The sequence below is a fragment of the Talpa europaea genome, assembly GCF_964194135.1.
Source record: "Talpa europaea genome assembly, chromosome: 9".
Classification (NCBI taxonomy): domain Eukaryota; kingdom Metazoa; phylum Chordata; class Mammalia; order Eulipotyphla; family Talpidae; genus Talpa; species Talpa europaea.
This window is the reverse complement of record NC_140076.1, coordinates 10892443-10912551: the sequence shown is the minus strand read 5'-3', so window position 1 is coordinate 10912551 and position 20109 is coordinate 10892443. Positions and strand designations below refer to the sequence as shown.

Sequence of the window (20109 nt, the reverse complement as noted above, 5' to 3'; positions counted from 1 at the left end):
GGGGTTCTGACCTATCAGCATGGGGACAGGGCCTGTCCACAATGCCTCAGGCAGAAGTGGGCTCCTCACGCGTAGATGCCTGCCTGCAGGTCTGGGCTTTTGCATTTTGCATATGTGGGTTGGCCCATCCACCCTTGCGGGGAGCACTGCCCTTCTCCAGAGAGAGCTGAGGCTTGAGTTCTCGCTCTGCACCTCACAGTGGGAGTAAACCACAGATGCCTGGGCAGAAAGGAACCTCAGAACCGGCTAAAGATTCAGTACAACTTCCTCACCTCACCCACTTATTTCACAGATGGGGAAACTGAACCCCAGACAGGGGCAGGGCTGGCCTAAAGTTGCACAGCGAGGTGGCAGCCAAGTTGGAACTCAGCTCAGACTTCCTGATTGCCAGTCCAGGCCACTATATTGGCTGCAGCTTCAAAAGGTCCCCACCAGGTCCAAATGGCCCCCTCCGCCCCACCCTCCCCGGCCCTGCCTCCCTTCCCGCCCCACTACATATAATTTGGGTTATAACAGAGCATATTGAACTCCAGGGTCTCATCCCAGTGCCGCAGGAGCACAAAGAGCTGGCGGGCGGATGACTTGAGTGTGGCCTGCGAGCGGCCCTCGGGCACCTCCTGCTGCTCCAGCCACGAGTTGGCCTTGGCGGCTACCAGCTCCCACTCGACGAAGTAGGGTGCTGAGCTGTGCTCCAGCCAGGCTAGGGCCACCACGGTGGCCCACAGCTTCCCCGTGTGCTCTGCGGCGGCCCTGGCCTCCCAGTCTGGCCTGCCCTCAGCCAGAGGCTCTGAAGAGTAGCTGTCGTAGAAGGGGTGCCGAGGTGAGTGGCTGCTGTACAGCTGGGGACTCGCCGTCTTGGGCTCAGCCTGGCGGGTGGTGAGGGACACTCGGTGGCAGGTGAAGGGCGAGGTCCATTTGAGTTTCTCCATGGGGATCTGGATGGCCTCGCAGAAGGCTTGGTTGAGCTGGAAGGCTCCAGAGGCCAGCTGCAGACAGACCTGTGTGGGGGAGCCCCTCAGTGGCCCTCAACTTTAGCCTGTGGAGCCCCAGGCCATCCCGAAGTCAGGCCCCACTGAAGCCACCATTCGCCTCCCCCAGCTTGGCTTGCCTTGCTACGGGGGAGCACTTCCGGGACACCCAGGCTCACTGAGCGCCTCCGTGCTGCGGCCCACAGCTGCAAGCTCACCGCTGTCTAAGCCAGCTCCACGACTTCACTCCCTGCCTCCCTGGGGTCCTGGCCACGGGGCCCAGCTCAGCCACGGGGCCCAGCTCAGCCACGGGGACGGGCCACGGCTTTGCAGCAGACCCTGGGCCACTCACCTCGGCCTCCCTCCCTCCCACACCAGCTCCCCAGTCCCAACAGGTCTATTTTCCAAACAGCTCTGTCACCCACCATTTCCTGCCCCATTTCAGTGTCCACTTTCGTCCCCTCCCCCACCCTCTCCACATTCCCGCACCCCAGGGGCCTTTTAAAGCCCAGAACACAGTCACTCTTCAGAGGTCATCTGTGCTGTGGCTTCAATTTCCTCTCGCAATGGTCTAAACTATGCTTTTCAGGGCGCTGGTTTGTTCTGGACGCTCCCCCATCAAACCCCATTCTCCAGGCGCCCGGCTCCTGCCTGTTTCCCGCAGCCTTCTGGTCTGGACTTAACCAAGACCTGGTTCAAGAGGCCATGCGGACTCCTCACTGACCTCCACTGGGACTGATGTCTCGCCGCCCCACCTCCCATTGTCTGTAACAAGCCAGCTTCTCCCATCACAGCTCCCAAGGGCCAGAAGGCCTGTTTGTGTTCCAGGTGGACACTTTAGTGCCGTGAACTCAGGCACCACGTCTGTTCAGCTCAAGGCAGTCTCCCAGGGCTGGCACCGCCTGGCTCAGCACACGCCGAGTGAGCTCGCGGACAGTGCTCAGTGCCCAGGGCAGGTGGGAGTTCAAAGCACACTACTCACGTGGGTGTGCTGGGCCTGCAGCTGAGCAGGGGCGCTCAAACGTGCCCCCTCCCTGTGCCCTCTGAACCCCTGGTCCTGCTGGGCCCCAGACACACGCAGCAGGGCGAGGCCCCTGGGCGCCTGCATTCAGAGACATCCGTTGCAGACCCGGGCTTCTGCCCTGCCCTGCACGCTGGGGTGTCTGCAGAGCCTTTTACTAGACAAGGTGCACGTCCCTGGGGTGTCAGTTCTACTCATGTGAGTCACTTCAAGGCTTATTTTTGTCTTGAAACGACACACACATGAGTACAAGGCAAGTCCCGTGAATTTTTGAAGTGAAGACAGCAGATTGCAAAGAATTTTTGTGGTGCTGGCGCTGGCATCTAGCCACCCCCAGGCCCGGGTGGGTGGGGAAGGGGAGCAGGTGGGCCGCTGGCTGCTTGTGTGGGAAGGGCTAGTCCGTCCCCCTTTGTGGAGGAGGAGGGGCAGGTGGGGGCTGCCTGGAAGGCTCCCCTGCCCAGGGTAGCGGACTGAGCTCTGGGGTCTGGGGCACTCACCAATGGGATGTAGTCAAAGCTCTGACTCCCCTGGGTGGACTCGGGGGCCTTGGCGGGCGGCTTGCCCAGGAAGCCCTTGGTTGCTCGCGTCAGCAGCCTCGATGTTTTGACGTTCAGCCTGTGTGGTTGGAGGGGGACAGAGTGGTCACGTCTGCCCCAGTAGTCCCTGGTCATCCCACCCCCAGGGCCCACTCAGCAGCCTCTGAAAGTCAGGGCCAAGGGATCTGACACATGGCCTCCACCAACCTCTTCATTTGACAGCTGGGGAAACTGAGGCTGGGGGGGTCACTCAGTGAGTTAGCAGTGGCTTGGACACGGAACATGCTGTGTTCTTTGGATGGCATGTCCTGGTCCAGGCCAGAGGGCGATGGTCTGTCCCAGGAGGCCTGGCATTTGCAAGGACCATGGACATGAGGGATGTAGAACACTAAGAACAGGGTGGACATGAACATGCCAAGGGGAATTGCCACTTGTGATACTGGAAGACAGTGGAATTTCTGGGTGAAGGGGGCGGGGTTTCTGGGCACCTTTCATGTTGTTCATCTTGTCTAAATGGCAGACCAGATCTGGCTTTGGCCTTCAGGTCAGGCTTAGCCCCAGGGAAGCAGGCTTGGTAGACTGTCCTCCAAGGCAAATCCCACCTACCTGGATCCAAAAAGTGAGTCTGCGGCCTTCAGTGAAGAAAGGGTATTGGTGGCCAGACTGCGCAGGGGACCTGGGGAGCCACAGAATGACAGCTGGGGTCTGCGGGGTGACCCTGTCCAACTGCTCCCGGCACAACTGGGGAAACAGAGGCCCAGAGAGGGACAGGGACTCCCCTATGTCTCTGGGGATCCAAGCTAATCATTAGGCTTTGTGCCATTCCTGACCCAGTGGGTATGGGTGGGCTGCAATGTGGGGGGCCACGTGTAAGAGTCTGGCCTCCAAGTTTCCTTGGAGGGGTCCTGAGCAATTCGGGAAGGTTACCTTGGGGACAGTGACAGCTTCCCACCAACCCCTCTCACTGAGTTTCTGGCACATGCCGGAGAATTCTAGCAGAGCGAGGTGGCAGAATGGCTGGACCTCAGCAGGAAATGAGAGATCTGATCCCGGCTTAGCTCTGCAAGACCTCGGGTCAATCCCCTCACCCCTCTGAGTCTCAGCTCCCTTATCTTTAAATCGCGGGTACCCTGCTTATGTCCCCCAGGGATGTTTTTAGGAATGATGAACCGCTGAAGACTCGCGGGACTAGCACGCTCTCCTGCCCACCAGGCAACCACTCCCTTCATCTTACTTAGGGGAAAGCGCCGACTGCCCGCTCACCTTCGGCGGTGGAGTACTTCTCGCGGCCCAGGGCTGTGGGCTCGCTGGGGCTTTGCTCCACATCTACAACAGAGGAAGCCAGTGAGGTCTGAGCTCCTGGACCCCCTCTCTCTCCTCCCAGACCCCCATGAGAGAGAAGGTCTGAAATCACAGTTCCTGGGGGTGGGCCGGGGGAGCAAGCCAGGGTCTCCACGGCTGCTCAGATGGGTCTCGTCTTCCAACAGTGTCGCCGCTGCTCCGCCACGGGAGGTCACGTCACCTCCCTGAGCCTCGGATTCTGTACCTCTTGACGGGGAAAGTCAACTCTCTCAATGGGTTGAGGAGCTGGGCCCCAGCACCTAAGAGTCTCTCAGTGCGTGTCAGTCAGTGTCATCCTTGGGGGCAGGAAGGACCTGGGGTTCAGTAAGAGTTTAGAAGTCGTAGACGGGATGTGAACCAGGGGACAGTGGGAAGGAAGGGGTCTGTGACAAGGACGCTTGCTGAGCTATGGAACACGAAAGGGAAGATCAGAGATCTCCAGACTGGATGCCCAGCTTGGCCCAGGCTGGGGGAGAAGCTTTCCCCCAGTTTCAGAGGCTGAGGGACCAAGGTGTTGGCAGAACTTAATTTGAAGGGATCCTCTGGGCTTCCTCCTGCTTGAACCCCTTTTCCTTCTTGGTCCGTCATAATCTGTGAGCACTTCTCATCCCCCAGGTAAGAAGCAATTCCCATATCTGGTGGCTGGGCTAGTGGCCCATGCGTGGAAGAAAGCAGGAGATCCTCATTGTATGCCGAGGGCATGAGGGAAGGGGTTGGGACTAGTAGAGCAATTAGGCTGTCTTTAGGGCAGAAAGACAGGCTGACATTCAGGACTCAGAGGGTTAAAGGGGGTTGCAATTGTATGGGGAATATAAAAATAAAATTTATTTAAAAAAATAAAGAACATTTAAAAAATAAATAAATAAAGCCATCCTGTGAACTAGTGCAAGGTCACAACAATCTCACACGTGGCTCTTCAAGGACCTAAGCTGTAGGCACAAGGAAATCAGGCTGAAAGGAAGATGTTGGGAATTCTGAAAGAAGCAGATGGTGGGAACCAGACAGATGGAACTGCCTCTTAGCTTCTTTCCTCACTTATTAGGTTTCCTGGCATTCAGGCCTGGGAGGACTCAGAGGTCGGAGCAAGGAACAGCCACGGGGGCTGGCGGACCTTGAGAGGGGAGAGGTGGGGGGTGGTCAGGCACACGGGCACTCTGCTATCTGGCTCCTGCAAAGCTGGGTTAACAGTGGCATGCCCGGTCAGCTGAGCGCCTCTGTGCATCTCAGGCCTCAGAGAGCCCCGGAGTCCTGGCCATGCCCTGGCCCTGCCAGGCTCAGAGTGCAGATTCAGAGAGGCCTGGGGGGTGGGGAGGCTCAGTCAGGAGGTGCTGTCACTCAGGGGCCCAGACTTCAGAACACGCCGAGGAGGCTCTTACTTAGGTTCTGACATTTGTCATCTCCTGCTGCCAAGTCTTCCCCGAGCAAGGTCTGTGACCGTCCGAAGCCAGGGCAGGTGCTCCTCCACCCTCGGGTCAGGCCTTGACAGCCGAACGTCCGCAGCGCAGGGCCTGCACCAGGGCAAGAAGAAGGGGTCACAGGGCACCAATGTGAGGTCCTTCCCTTGGCTGGCAAGACCCATTCTGGCTTCAGTCTGTCCATCATCCAAAGGCAGGAGGGCATGCGCAGGTGAGGCCAGGAGCTCTGCAGTCAGGATGCCCTGGGTTTGAGCCCAGGCCCCTCTCTTCCTAGCTTGGTGGGGTGCCAAGCACTCTGAGCCTCAGTTACCTTACCTGGAAAATGGGCATAATAATACCTACTATGCTATTCTGAGATAATGTTCAGAAAGCAGTGACAGGAGAGCCCCCTGAAGTCCCAGGGCATCACCAATGGGGGATGCATGGGACAGAGCTGAGGCCACAGCACCCTGAAGTGTGTCCCGGGAGCCCCACACTACTACGGTCCTACTAGTCTGTTAATTATTCTTTAAAAATGGAGTGCGCTGGAGGACCTGCTGACTGTGGTTCATTCTCTGGGCCTTTTGATAGACAGTCACCTACCAACCATTCTTAGCAGTTCTGCAGTAAAGAAAGCTTTGAGTTTATTTAACCTAGTAGTTCTGAAATGTATTTCCTAATCTGATATTTTCTAGTTTTATACTGAATGGTCACTGACAAGACAGGGAACTGGCTTCCAGTTTCCTGGAGCACACGCTGGGAAGTGCTAGCCAGGACTTAGGGGTCTGGGGAATCGGGTTAAAACAGGGACCAGTTTCCAGAACCTCCAGACTGCACTGCAGGAGGTCAGCAGGATGGTTCAAGATAGGTGGGCAGGAGAGAGCCTGAATGAGGATGTCATTCAGGATGGCAGAGCCCCATGGGGCAGACACAGGGCAGGCGAGCATGCCCAGTGGAGCCACAGTCCGGGCTGCTGGCCAGAGTCTGAAATGAGAGCAATGGAGGGAGGCAGGCAGGGAGAGGGGAGAGGCATCCTTGATTATTTTGGTATGACAGATTAGGAAAAAAAGAGGAGGAGGGAGCTAGCAAGAGGGATGAGGAAAGGAAAAGAGGAAAACATTTTGTTTCCAAATACAATTCTTTAAGGAGGTCTGCTAAAAACAAACAACAGAATTGCAAAGGAAGGAACACGGAATTCTGGAAAGAGAAAGCACATAAGGTTTATAAACACATGATGAAAGAGGTTTCCTAAGGAAAGCTAAAGAAGTTCCTCCAAAGAGAGATTCTTCACCTATCAGATTGTCAGGTTCAGAAATCTATGGAACAGCACATGTTAGTGAGGGTCTACATGGCAGTGACCCTCGGGAGGGCAGGTTTGGTAACACACATCACAATTTTAAATAGGCGGCCCCGTATCCACGCAATCCTACTTTTGAGAGTTAAATAACACAGAGGAGACAACCAGATGTTGTCTGGTGCACAAAGAGGTTCTGTGCAGCAAGATGTTCTCTGCAGTGTCACTTGCAATGATCCAGAGGGGAACTAGTGGAGGACCCAGTTCTAGGGGGCTGGTTAACTAGGTTCTGAGAAACCTTCAGAGGTAGTGGAGAGGGTTGGGAAAGACACAGACTCTGGACCCACTGGGATTTCAAACCTGGCTCTGCCCGTTGCTGCTGTGACACCCTGGGCAAGTCACTTAACCCCTCTGCCTCTGTTTCTCCCTCTGTAAAATGGGACTGATGGCATCTACTTTGCAGAACTGTCTTGAGGATGAAATGATTACCCGTATGTGTATGTATATATAGAGCTTTGGAACACCGTCTCATTGGCTATGATGATGGTGACGATGACAGTTTTCTGCAGTGAAGTATACTGCAGCTATTAAAATGATGATATAGATTCATCTTCAAAGAAACATATTTTTTACTCCTATATTTTAAATATAGCACATATCGGTATGACCCAATTCATGCAAAATTATCTGTCTTTTGGCTTCTGTACATGTAGATATCCAAAGTCTGGAAGGATGATCACACCAGGAGGTAATTAGTGCTCATTTCCCGAAGACTGTCAGTTCCAGTTTCTTCTATCTTTCTATATTTTGGAATTTTTCTACAGTGAGCTCATATCGTTGTTCTAATTGGAGTACAACACAGCCATATTCATCTGGTGGGGAAAGGGCATAACTTTCTGCAGAGCAGTGGGTGGGGGCTCATAGGTACCCCACTCCTGCAGCAGCCAGAATATTTGGGGGGTGTCTTTCTGCTCCCCAACCCTTCCCTGTACTCCTCCCTGCAGGTCTGTGCTGCTTTGAATGCCAGCCCCCCCTTCTCCAGTTCACTGGGGCTGTTTGGTGCTGGGCTCCCCACTATCTTACCAGAGCTGGGGAACCCCACCACAGTGGGCAGGTATCTGCGCTTGCTCACGTCCACAGGCACAAAGGCCGTGTACTTGCTGATGATGTTGCAGGCCTTGCTGGTGTGCATGGCGCTCACCTGGTAGCGGCGGCTGGAGCCTGTGGAGGGAGAAGGTGGGGGTCACTGTGTGGCTCCTGAGGCTGCCCAGATGTAGAGGCTCTGGGAGCTAAAAGGAGGGTGTGGCACCTCTGGGATTAACAACGCCGATTTGCTAATTAAGGACATTAAAAAAACCCTACATTATTAACTTCTATCATCATTTCATCAGGACATTTTCATGTAAAAGAGGTAAGACACCTACGAATAAAACAGTTCCTTCCTTTAAATAACTTTAGTGTTATTTAAAATAAGCACAAACCCTCAGTATTTTCTACTTTCATGTGGTAGGTAGGTGTCTGATGAGAACCTTGCTGCAGAGTTAATTTCAGTCTCCTAGCTGGTGCTTGGGGACCATCCACCTGACTCATTGGAACAATCTTTTTTTTTTTTTTAATGAAAAATTATAACAAGCACTTTCTGCATTTACTTTAGCTATTTCATAAACATTGGAAGAGAACTGGACAGTTGGTGATGAAACTTAAAAAATGTATTTTTCCATAAAGGAAATTTGTAAATTTGCTCCTTCTAATCCACCTTCGGGGTGTTGGAGAGCTATCAGGTTCTTTCAGATTTTCGGGTAGGTGGGTGGTTTCCTCACTGGCTGGACTCCTCAGCTAGGTGGTACCTGCACAGGGCTTTCCAGCCGCTGGGTCTATGACTTGTCCAACTTTGAAAATGACCCCAGCCAGTTCATGTTTCATATGCTTCATGCGTGGAACAGGCAAAGCCTTGAGAAGCACAATATCCCCAATTGTGCACTGCTGAAGAGCGTCGTGAGCAAAGTAGGTTTTTTGCTTATTAAAATACTTTAATAGATGGGGATCCAGAACAAGGCTAGGAACTCTCTTTAGCTGTTTTTTTGCATAGTTGTCCATTGGGACAATCTTGCAGAGAAAATTGAAAACCAGAGGAGGGGAGTGATGAGCACAGGGTCACACAGTGAGTTAGTAAAGGCCTGAGATCAGGTCCCAGGGGTGCGAGAGCCCAGGCTCCCTCCACAGAGCAGGTGAACAGAACCTGAAACAGAACAGAACCTGTGGCCTTCACCTGATCAGCAAGGGAGTGACAGGTGGAGGTGAACTCAAATGAGGTCTGCTCATGGGAAGGAAAAAACCCACATATTGCACAAAAATACTACAAAATACAATATATAACCCTATACCTAATAATACAAATATTCTCTATTTTGATTGGTATCTGTCTCCCAATGTGCTCCATCAAGATCCCAGGAGTCACTTTATTATTTTTTTTTGCAAAGTTTGTCCCGATTCCTGAACTAAATTAGCTGTCTCGCCGTGGCTGTTAAACAATCTCTGAATCCCTACATTTCTTCTAACTAGCACTTAGGACAAATGCACTCAATTAATTACGTGTATAATTATTTGATTAATAGCTGCTTCCTGCTAGCCTGTGTCAAGCGCTCCCTGCGAGTAAGGTCTGGGGGGCTGTGGCATCTCTGCGGGGCGCTCAGCTGCTCCGCCACCGCCACCGATGGACTGAGCCATTGGGGTCGGGGTCCGGGCCTTGCGCGGGGTGGGGCGGCCCAGGGGAGTGGGGCAGGTGCAATGGGCGCGTCCACACCACCCGCTCCTAGCCCTACCCGAAGTCTGCCGGGAGAAGTGGGGGGCAGTGAGGAGAGGGGACTGGTAGCCAGGGGGGAAGCAAAGGGCGGGGAAAGCTCTCCAGGCAGGGGCGGAGTTTGGGGAGCAGGAGAGAAGGGCCCAGAGCCAAGGGGTGGGGTCGGGAGGCACGGTGGGGGAGGGGAGTTGGCCCTGGGGGCCGTGGCAGGGCCGTGGGAGACGGTGGGGGCTGGAGCCCGCCTGGGGAGGGGGCTGGAGAAGCGGGGGGGGGGGGCAAGCTGACCACCCATCCATCCTTCCTGCGGGATAAGGCGTGGGGCGCGGGGTGGGGGCGCTGCGAGGCGGGGCTGGGCGGGGTGGGGCAGGAGGGCGGATCGTGGGGCGCGGGGTGCGGGAGGACAGCGCCCGGGGCCCAGGAGGGCTGCCGGCCCCTGGCATTCACCTTGCTCGATCTCGCCCTGGCGCTCGGCCAGCTGCTCGAAGTCGCGGATGATGGCGCGGGCCGCCAGGTGGTGGAAGGTCTCGCTCCACAGGTCCAAGGGGCGCGCGCCCCCGGGCTCGGGGCCAGGGAGCCCCAGCTCAAAGCTCACCTCCCACTGCAGGCGTTGGCTGTCGCGCAGGCCCGTGACCACGGCCTTGCCCAGCACCGGGCTTGGGGTGGAGGGCCGGCTGGGGCTGCCCTGCGGGGCGCACTCTGCTGGGGGCTCCCAGTCTGCTATCACCTTCTCCAGCGAGGAGGGGTGATGGGGTGGCTCTGCGGGCGGAGGAACAGCAACGGAGCAGACACCTCAGCCAGTACAGTCTCGGTCACCCCCCAGGGACAGACAGCACCTTGCCTAGGTCAGGTGGGGGGTGGCGAGGGCTTGTCACCAGCGTGGGGCAGAGCCACCTCCCAGGAGGCAGTGCTGGTGGGGGGCACATAGGGTGGGATGGGGACTCTCAGAGCAAGAATGCAGCTGGGAGAGGACCTCTGGGAGCCAAAGGGGCAGCCAAGGCCAGGTTGCCTGGAAAGAGTGAGACTAGTGAAGTCTTCAGGGAGGGATGAGTCCCAGCAGCCCCCACCCAGGGGCACAGACACAGGCATCTGCCGCCTGGTAGCCCGGCATTCCCCCAAGTCCCCAGCAGGATCCTGCACCTCTCCCACATTTACCAGCATCCCCAGGGCTGTGGCTGTCTGAGGCAGGCTTCCCTTGGGACCCCAGAGTCTGTTCTTTCGTGGTGTTCAAGGCCTGTGGCTCCTGGCTTGAGGGTGGGATGGGCTGGCAGCCTTGGGGCAGCAGAGAGGGCCTGCGAGCCCCTGGACCTCGGAGCTTGGGGCCCTGGCTCAGGTCATGGCCGCTGTCCAGCAAAGGCTAGAAATGTAAGAGGAAGAGGGGCAGCTGAGCTCCTGGGGTGTTGGCCCCCCCAGCCTCCACCCCCCAGCATAGCTGTCCTTGGGGCCCACTGTTCCTGCAGAACCCCAGCAAACACCCCCACGGATAATCTGAAGCCACGGGGGAAGCCAAACCACGGGAAAGCACTATGATGAATACTTGTGAACTCATTTTTTTTTGTTATAGTTTAAAACTTTGCATGTGATGAAATGATCAATCCTTTATCCTTATGTCTTCTCATAAGCTTTGCTTAAAAAGCCTCTCTCGCTCAAAAAGAGTGAGAATTTTTGTGATTTTATTTTTGATTGTTTAAATCTTTGATTCATATGAAATTTATGTTGGTGTAAGGAAATAGGAACCAGTCTCTTCCTGGATTTTTCTGAATACCCCACAAATCTCATTTTTTAAATACAACTCATTCATTGAGCTTATCAATTCACTACCTCTCTTTCTACAAAGCTCTCGGGTACATCTGGCTTCATTTCTGAACTTTCTGTTCTATTTTATGGATCTCATCTGTCTATTCTTGGGCTTGTACAAAAAACATCAGAAAGCAAGGAATAAACTGGGAAATGTATTTATAATAGGCACAACAAAGATCATTTTCAAGAAAATGTTCTTATAAATCACTGCAGAGAGGTGGTGGATGAACTCAATAGACTCGTGGGTTGAAGGCAGTTCATGAAGAGTATCGAATAAACCCATGAAAAATTGCTCAGCCCAGTGAAAAATTAGAGCAATTTAAATTAAAATAAGTTATGATTTTTTTTTAATCTTCCAGACTGGCAAATATTTAAATGTTTGGTGGTACCTAGTGTAGTCATGTGGGAGGGGGGCAAAGCTGCTCATGGAGTGTTGGGGGGCCTGTGCACTGATACATGCTTGCAGGAGAACAACTTAGCAATGCACTGTCAACACTGAAAGCATGCAAGCGCCTTTGACCCAGCAGTTGCTCTTTTAGGAACTCAATGCTGTGGAAAGACAGAGGAAGCAACTGTGTGTGAGTACTGGGTATTTGTTGCAGTACTGATTATAAAAGTGAAAGTCTGGAAACTACCTAGATGCCCATCCTCAGGGGTTGCCAAGTCAGTGTGGGTACGTCCATGCAATGGTGCACAGCAGAGCATTGAAATGAAAAGCAGATTTCTTCATACGAATATGGAAGATGGCCAAGATAAAACATTTTAAGAAAGTAAATTGCAACTGTTCTGTTCTCTGCGTGTGCATTGCTTTTTGTAATTAAAGAATACTGAGTTAATTTAAAATGAGTGTATGCCTCTGGGAACATGTAGCTCTGCCTGAAAAGGGGAGGAGATAGGGGAGCAAAGGTACTTAATAGGGGTAACAGTCTTTTAGGCCAACAGTTAACTATGGGGGCTTTATCATCTCTGTCGAGTATTTTTTGGGAAGGGGACTGTGCCTCCCCATTAGATGGGGGCTCTTTGGGCCAGGGGCTGGGGACTTCTTTCCTATTTCCTTGGGGCCTAAGGTCCTGGGGATGGAACAAGGGTGTGGGAAATAAAAGGGACTAGCCACTTTCAGGATGACCAGTGCGAACTGTTGTCCAGCCAGGGCTGTGGGCTCCCAGGGAATCCCTGAGACCCCTGGCTCCTCAGATGGGAATTCCCACTGCCCCTGCCTCACCATCACCACCACACTGAGATACAGACGCTACTGAGTTTCCATGGCAACAGATAAGTCTAAGATGGAGTCCTTCACCCAGCCAGAGTCTGCAGTGAGTGTGTGCACGGTGTGTGTGCACACGAGCTCAGGAGTGCCTGTGCATCTGCACAAGTGTGTTGGTGAAAGATTTGCTTGGGAAAGAAGCCAAGCAGGGGGAGGGGGAGAGATGAGCAGTCTGTGGTTAAAGGAGATACAGCTCTTCCTTGCCTATGGCCTGTCCCCACTCCAACCTGCCCTGAGGGTACCTGCAAGTCAATCTGCCACCGAGGGGAATCCGGGCTGGGCTGGTTGGTGAGGTCCTGCAGCTTGGCTTTTCTTAGCGGGTATCTCCTGGCAGCCATTGTGGGGTCACTGGTCGTGGGGGCCCTTGGGAAGGGCTTGTGGTTGGTGATCTGGTTGGTGCTATATGCCCGCCGTCGCTGGGAAAGTTCCAGACCTGGGCAGGGATGGGGACATGGGAGCTGTCAGGGGAGGCGCCAGCAGGGAACGTGGGCCTTGCATGTATCCCTCCTGCTTGGAGACTTCTTGAGTTTTCCCCTGCTTGCCTACCAGAACAGGTGCAGATGCCTCAAAGCCTTGTCAAGCCTGGCCCTCAGTAGTCTTCCCAGCTACTCCTTTCTGCACCTTTTCCAAGTGACCACACGGTTTAAGCACACTTTAGATGAGTAAACAATTGTGTATGTGTTTCTAGGCCTCACATCTCTGAATCTTTGCTCAGGCAATTTGGCAATTTCTCTTGCCTGAGATCTTCCCTAACTTTGCAGCTGGAAGAACAATGCCCTTTGTTATGTCTTTGTGGAGATCTTTTACCAGATGCTACTTTGCCCAGGATACCTGCAGTTTATTAACGCCCCTCCCCCCCATCTTCTCTTATGCTGGTTCTTGGTACTTAGTCTTAGTAGATGATTGGTAACTACTCTCCAAATGGCAACTAACACTGTAAAGAGGCTTGGGAGGCAGCTAGGTCTGGACCCTTTATCCGCACACCACCTCTTTCATGGACTTCGTCAAATTGCTTAAATTCTTCAAGTCTGTTTTCTCATCTGTCAAATAGGCTTAACAGTTCTCATTTCTGCAGTTGCTATTTAATGAGATTTTGAAATAGAAAGAGCTCACCACATATTAAGTCTATCAATAAAATGTAGCAATTATGTCTCCCTGGAGGAGCGCGTGGGGCACAGAGGGCAGCAGACTAACCACAATTCGAGGTAGAGTCTCCACTGGATGGCCTGGCACCTTTGGCGTGCTTCAGGCTTAAGGGAGCCCCCAAGCGCCCTTCTCCAGCACAGTCTCCACTGTCTGGGCTGGGCCCCTCGTCTTGTGAATGGTAGAACACAGAGCTGCTGGACTCCTGGGAGTGCAGCATGCGGTATCGGTGCTTCTTGTCCTGGAGGGAGGGAGAGAGAGGAAAGAAAAGAGGCCAGGAGTCAGGCATGTCAGGAAGGAGGCCCCAGGGCAGAAAGGGTGTGGAATGAAGTGGTAGAAGGTCCATCTTTGAAGAACCGCAATAATAGGAAAAATAAATTTAGACTTCTGTGTAAGAGACGGTGATAGAATTGACTTTTCATATCACTTATGTTGTTTATATTTTTACTTATATTTAAACATTTAAAAATGTAATTCTATAGGTCACTCCTGCCTCTAAATAAATAAACAAAGTTAATCATCTGTTCCTTTTGTACCATTATTCAGGATATGAAAACACACACACACACACACACAGCATAAGGACATTTTGCTGTTATAACATTAGCTAATCTAGAAATTTCACGTAAAATTCTCACTTCTCTTGAAAGATTGGAAACACATAGACACCAGGCCTGGGTGGGGCTGAGTAGGAGGCTATGTTCCATCCAGTTTGCCATGTTCTTCACCACTTCTACTGCCTCTTTAACACTGAACCCAGTGATGATGACATACCTCACTTCTAGTTCCCCCTTCTACTTTTGCAAGTCCATTTCACTCATTTTATACACACCCAAGCCCTCTAGACATTGGCTCTTGCTTAAAAACAAAACAAGCCTATAAGGGGGAGTGAAGAGGGAAAATAGGTGCATAAGCAATTTTGTAGGCAATCTCTCACATTTTAGCAAGAATTCCATTTCCCTTTGAATAAGTTCTCACTTTTATCCCACTTCTGCTATCACATACAAGAGAATTATCCCCATAAACAAAAAAAAAAAAAAACTCATCTAACTAGAGTTTATGAGAAAAGAAACCTGAGTGCAGTTGTTCTGAATGGAATCACTCATCAAATTCATTGTGGGGGCAGATCATGTAAAATGCAGGCTCCTGAACTTCACCCTCAGAGATTTTTATTCAGTAGACCTGAGTTGGAGCTAGGAGTCTGCATTTTAAGCGTGTTCCCCAAACTCTTCTGTGCTCCAGAGGATCTTGAGAACCACGTATTGAGATAGTAGCACCACCCAAGTAGTGTCACAAACACCCATGACCTGCAGCTGTACCCCACAACTGTGAATCCAGATCCAACTCATTCTCAGCTGCCATGAAGAGTCTTTCCAGCTTAAGAAAGCTGCACATGGGTTATGAGCTCCGTTGACCTGGAATTTCCAAAGTACTTACAGATTTGGAGTTGGAGATGTATAAGGAGGCATCACACACAATGCCGTACCCCACCAGTCGCTCTCCAGGAAAGAGGGAACTGGTGCTCACGGGTGAGATCAGGACCTCGGTGGTCTCTGGGAAGATCCAATCCACAGTCACATCACTCAGGACTGGCGCCATGGCTTTCTTTAGGGACTTCACCATCTGTTGGAGGGGAGGCCAGAACACAGGCTGGGGGGATGTGTGAGCAGGGGGTATATACAGATGAGGTGCACATTTGTGGGTATGAGCATGAGAAGGTGTGAGCAGAGAAGGGAAAACAGGCCCTGGGGTGACTTGCCGAGCAGTGAACTGTGAGCTGCTTAGATTCCTAGAATGTCAGATTTGGACCAGATCTTCTCTAAGTTTAGTCTTTCATAATGGAAAATTCAAGACTCAAGGCGGGGCTGTGACTACCTGGGGCACGCAGAAAGTTTTTGTCGAAGCATGGACTGGATAGTGATCTTGTGCAAGTAACTTTGTTTCCTGGGTCAGCTTCCCCTTCTATTAAAGTGAATTTGTCATCCTTGGCTTTTGATGTAGTTGGGAGGATTATCTGAAATACTGGATTTGAAGTATCTACTGTGTAATGGGTGTTCGGTAGAAACCAGCGCTGGTTTAGTGTCTAAACTAGTGTCACCGAGGCTGATGCCCTTTGATGGACTCTGAAGCTGGAGAAAAATGATTTGGGAATTGTGGCAGTCATGGAGGTGTCCTCTCAAATCGCTTTCAAGGAAGACACAAAAGCTGGTCCCTGTGTCTAGAAGTCTCTAGACTTGTCACCGTTTGCAGCAAGGAATACATTTGGGTGACAAGACTCCAGACGCAATGCCTCAGCTTTTGAGCCAAAGCCACACCTCTCCCTGGATGCCCGCAGGCTGTGACTGGGCCTGGTGGAGACAGCACTACCCCAGCTCCAAATGGCCTGCCGAGAGGTGGCCTTTGCTCCAGAAACCCCAGGGGATGGGCCAAGACCTTGCAGACTTGCACTGCAGTCTGAGGCCTGTGTGACCAACCTCGCTTTCCTCCTCTGCTCACAAGGTGATGGCATCTATATCGCAAACTGAAGAGTTTTTACTCCTGCTTCCTCTTTACTTTTTTATAAATCAGTACCCCCCAATAAACCTCCTGTCCTCTTTACCCCAGCTCTGCCTCTGGTCGTTGGAGGACCTGGATGGACATATAAGTTTTCTAAGAGCTGCAGTAATTGTGCAGGAAATAGAGGACTGTAGCCTCTTTGATTGGGGGGGTCCTTTACATTCTCCTGAGCCATCACCATTTGACCTCATTAGTAATGTGGCCAGAAATGGCCCAAAACACAAACCCACATCCACAGAGGCCTTTAGGGTCTCCGGTGTTGCCTGCCAGTGGGTGAACCCCAGATCTAGGAGCCGCCTGCTTTGTGACTTTCAGCTCTCTGGTCCTCTCTGGGATGCAGTGTGGCCAGTGGACAGCTGGCCACACTGATTTGGGGTGAATTGCCAGATTTGGGGTGAATTGCCAGATCCACCACTGAGTTGCTGTACAAGTGGTCTGGGCTTCAGAGGTCCCAGCACCAGCAGGGAAGCGGGCCCTTGGCCTACCTTGGGTTGCAGCCGCTCCCCCTCCACAAGGAACTCAGCGCTGCCCTTGGACACAGTGGCCAGCCCTTTCACCAGTCTGCGGCAGACGCTGGGTCCGATTCCAAAGCTATAGCACCTGTGGGAGGGGAGGAGAGAGGCTGCCATCTTTGCCCTGACAGGAAAAGGGACGGAGCGTGATCCAGCTGGGCTATCTCAGAGCCAGCCCTAGCTTGAGGCAGGGGCGAGGGAGAAGGAAGGGGGCCCAGGGGCGCTCACACTCACACATCGACAGCCCCTAAACTCCCACCCAGCGTGGAGTCAAAGGGGCAGAAGGATTTCCTCTCTCTGGGCTACTCTCTAGAATCTCTGAATTTGGGGAGGAAAAGGCCAACTTTGAAGTCGGCCACGCAGTCCAGGAGCAAAGCACTAGAGGGTCCTTTTTTCCCAGGCTTCCACGGCTCTGGCAGCGCCAGCGGAGGGCAGCCTGGAGAGCTGAGTCCGAGACCTCCAGCCTGTGCCCACCTGGTGGAGAAGGCGTGGTTCCGCACCAGCTCCAGCACCTTCCCCGTGTTGTTGACGGCGCCGTCGGTGATCAGGAACAGAAGCCGCGGGTGGCCCGGGTGCACTGGCTGCCGGATGATCCACTTGAGTGGGGAGAGGATGTTGGTGCCACCCATGTCAGCTCGCATCCTCTGGATGTTATCACAGGCCAGCGCCAAGCTCTCCTGCAGAGAAGGTCCACGGGGAGGGAACACAGTCCCCCTGGTCACCAGAGGGCGCAGGCTCAAGTCCCCTGGAAGATGAGTCCTCCCTTTCCCCAGGTCTTAGTCTGGCCTCGCTGGAATCTACTCATGTTCCCCACCTCATCTCTTCCCCAGACACAGGAAGAACAGGTGGCCATTTTGTCGCGTGCCCAGGAACTCCCCCTACCAATGCCTGAAACGCCACTATCCTTGGTGCATTAAATCACCGTTGTCCTTCCTGGTTCCTACATAAAAGGCCTGGAAAAAGTAACCCACTCCGCTCCTAATTACCTGCACAAATGCGGTTTCTCTTTCTGATGAGGGAGGCAGGTGGTGTGGTGGAAAACACTAGACCACTAGTCTGGAAATCTCGGCCTGACTGGGGCACTGATTCCCTAGGATGCTTGGAGGAAATCACCCCCTGTCTGGGCATCAGGTCTCTCCCTCCTGGACCAGTGTGGTGGAGCCCACCGGCCAGGATTTCTAGCCCTGGATGGATGTCTCGAGGCCAGGACAGATTCTCACTGGACGTCAGCTGTCTGCTTGGGCCTGTCTCAGGAAGGTGCTCTTGCAACCCCACGCTTGGGGTAACAGCATAGATCAAAAGTCTTAAAATGTAATGCCCCCTTAGAGCCACAAGACGAGGAATTTATCCCCAGGGAATCATTAAGGCTAGAAGCAAAGTCTTTGCTACAAAGATGACTAGAGAAAAAATGGAAACAACAGAAATAGCCGGCTGTGGGGGTTGAGTTGAATAAGTTGCAGCCCATCTGTATATAAAGCACTGGGCTGCTATTAACATCGTGTCATAGATAAATACTCACTAGCACGCACATACATTCACGACAGACTGTTGTGCAAGAAAAATAGGTCACAGCAGAGCCCGGGAGATCTAATCCTACCTTTATTGAAAATGTGTGTAAATGCTTAGAATAAGGTCTAGATGGATTTATGCTAAGCTCCTAACAGTGGTTTTTCTTCTCTCGCTTTTCAAATAATGTGATCAAGGGAGAATTTTTTTAAAATTCTTTTCGATTACTGGATTTAAAAATTGTGGGACAATCAGTATATTTGGTTTTTGCGTTTTAAAAAGCCCCATAGAGTTATTTTTAATGCAGTGTCCCTAGGTCCTCTCCTCACTGCCCCTCATCTTTGCTGTCCTCCCTCGCCCCCTCCTCCCCATTCCTAGGCTGGGGCAGGAGACCTGCTTTTGAACACGCTGCTCAGGTGACAGTCTCCTTGTTCCAAATTGTAGCTTGAGCCTTGAGAGTTTCCCTCTTGCCCCCTCCCCATGCCCACTCTGCCACCCCTTTAGCTCAGCCTTGCACCTATTTATCATCCTTACAGCACAGGGACCAAATGGCGGGTCTGGGTCTACCCTCCCTCTATCCCTTCGTTGTACCCCCTTTCTCTGTGCACAACCATATTTTGCCCAACATAATTTAAAAGGGAGGGAAGTCAATAGGCTGAGATGTCACACGGCTGCCTGGGAAGACACAGGCTCGCTTCGTTCTCCGCTCCCGGCATCCTCTAGGTCTCCACGGGTGGACAGCTTCTGACGCAGGCCTTTGGGTGGCCTCCTTTTTATTTCCCCTGCTTTCCTCTGCTGTCGCCCCACCCCCTCCTTGCCCCAGAGCTGGTCCCTTCTTACCTCACTGTAGGTCTGACTGGAAGGGAAGAGGGCCTTGAACGTGGATCCAAACCCGATGATGTTGAAGAGACAGACTGGCATGAGGCTCTTGAGAGCTACCAACATGGCATCCTAAAGGCAGGAAAGGGGCGTCCAGGACTTGGGAGGAGCTGGGACTCCCCTGTGCCCATGTGCTTGCTCGAGCAGCCTCCAGGCAGGGCTTTCACCCCTCTGTCTGCACCCAACATCGCCTTGCCCCCCAGGACCAAGTAACTGCCCCCCAGGACCAAGTAACTCGCTGATGCTGATCAGAAGCTGGACCAAAGCCATGGGCATAAATCTCATCTGTGTGGCAAGGCTGCCGGTTCCGCCTCACCTCCCACCGACCCCGGGGGGTAGGGAGAGCAGGGAGCACCCACTCCCTTCTGCCGAGACAGGATTGACGTCTAAGGGAGACAGGCGGCCTGGCCCCAGTCACGCGGGGTTGAACGGGCTCCTGGCTCTCATCCAGGGGCTTCTGCGTCAGACTCGACATAACTGTTACGAACTAGGGGCAGATCTCTCAGGACCAGAGAGCTCGTGTCTGTTGAATGCCCAGGATGAGCTCTGCTCCCTTGACCTCACGTGATCGTCACAATAGCCCTCTGAGGTGGGCATCATAAGATCCCGTTTTATACCAGAGAAAATGGAGGCCCAGGGGGTGAGCACAGGCCTGTGATGGGCATCCAGGTAGTGAATGGAGGAGCCGGGTCTCAGACACATTTTGCTTTGCCTCCAGAGTCTGTGAACATCAAAGAGCCTTAACCGCTTTACTGTCAACAAGAGGAGACCTTGGAAAAGGTCTACTGAAAAAAATCAGAGGGAGAGAAGGTAGAGGAGATGACAGGAGGGATGATATTGATGAGGAGGAGAGGGACATAATGCAATGATAAATATCAAGCAATTACTATGTGCCAGATGTTGTGCTAAGCATGTTATATTAATTATCTCATTTTGGCTCTGTAACATATTATTGCATAGTGGTTAAGAAGATACACTTGGAATTTGAACATACCTGGGTTGAAATCTCACCTTGGTATGACTAACTTAACCTTGGGCTACTTAGATCACCCCTCTGAGGCTCAGCTTGGCACGTAGTAAACATCCAGTGAGAGGTTA

The 20109-nt window shown here is 52.6% G+C and overlaps 1 protein-coding gene across 1 annotated transcript in view; it reads right to left on the bottom strand.

Moving 5' to 3' along the window:
* Positions 1-491: 491 nt before the first annotated feature.
* VWA5B1 (von Willebrand factor A domain containing 5B1) overlaps positions 492-20109 on the bottom strand; it is a gene marked incomplete at both ends in the record, with an annotated part of 35521 nt that continues 15903 nt past the window's right edge. The window contains 14 exons of the mRNA XM_084244098.1: positions 492-998; positions 2487-2604; positions 3132-3201; positions 3789-3851; positions 5243-5374; positions 7638-7775; positions 9799-10110; positions 10507-10708; positions 12658-12848; positions 13610-13799; positions 14996-15181; positions 16600-16714; positions 17101-17303; positions 18973-19083. Coding sequence (XP_084100224.1) covers positions 492-998; positions 2487-2604; positions 3132-3201; positions 3789-3851; positions 5243-5374; positions 7638-7775; positions 9799-10110; positions 10507-10708; positions 12658-12848; positions 13610-13799; positions 14996-15181; positions 16600-16714; positions 17101-17303; positions 18973-19083 — 2538 coding nt within the window. The remainder of the gene's footprint in view (positions 999-2486; positions 2605-3131; positions 3202-3788; positions 3852-5242; positions 5375-7637; positions 7776-9798; positions 10111-10506; positions 10709-12657; positions 12849-13609; positions 13800-14995; positions 15182-16599; positions 16715-17100; positions 17304-18972; positions 19084-20109) is intronic.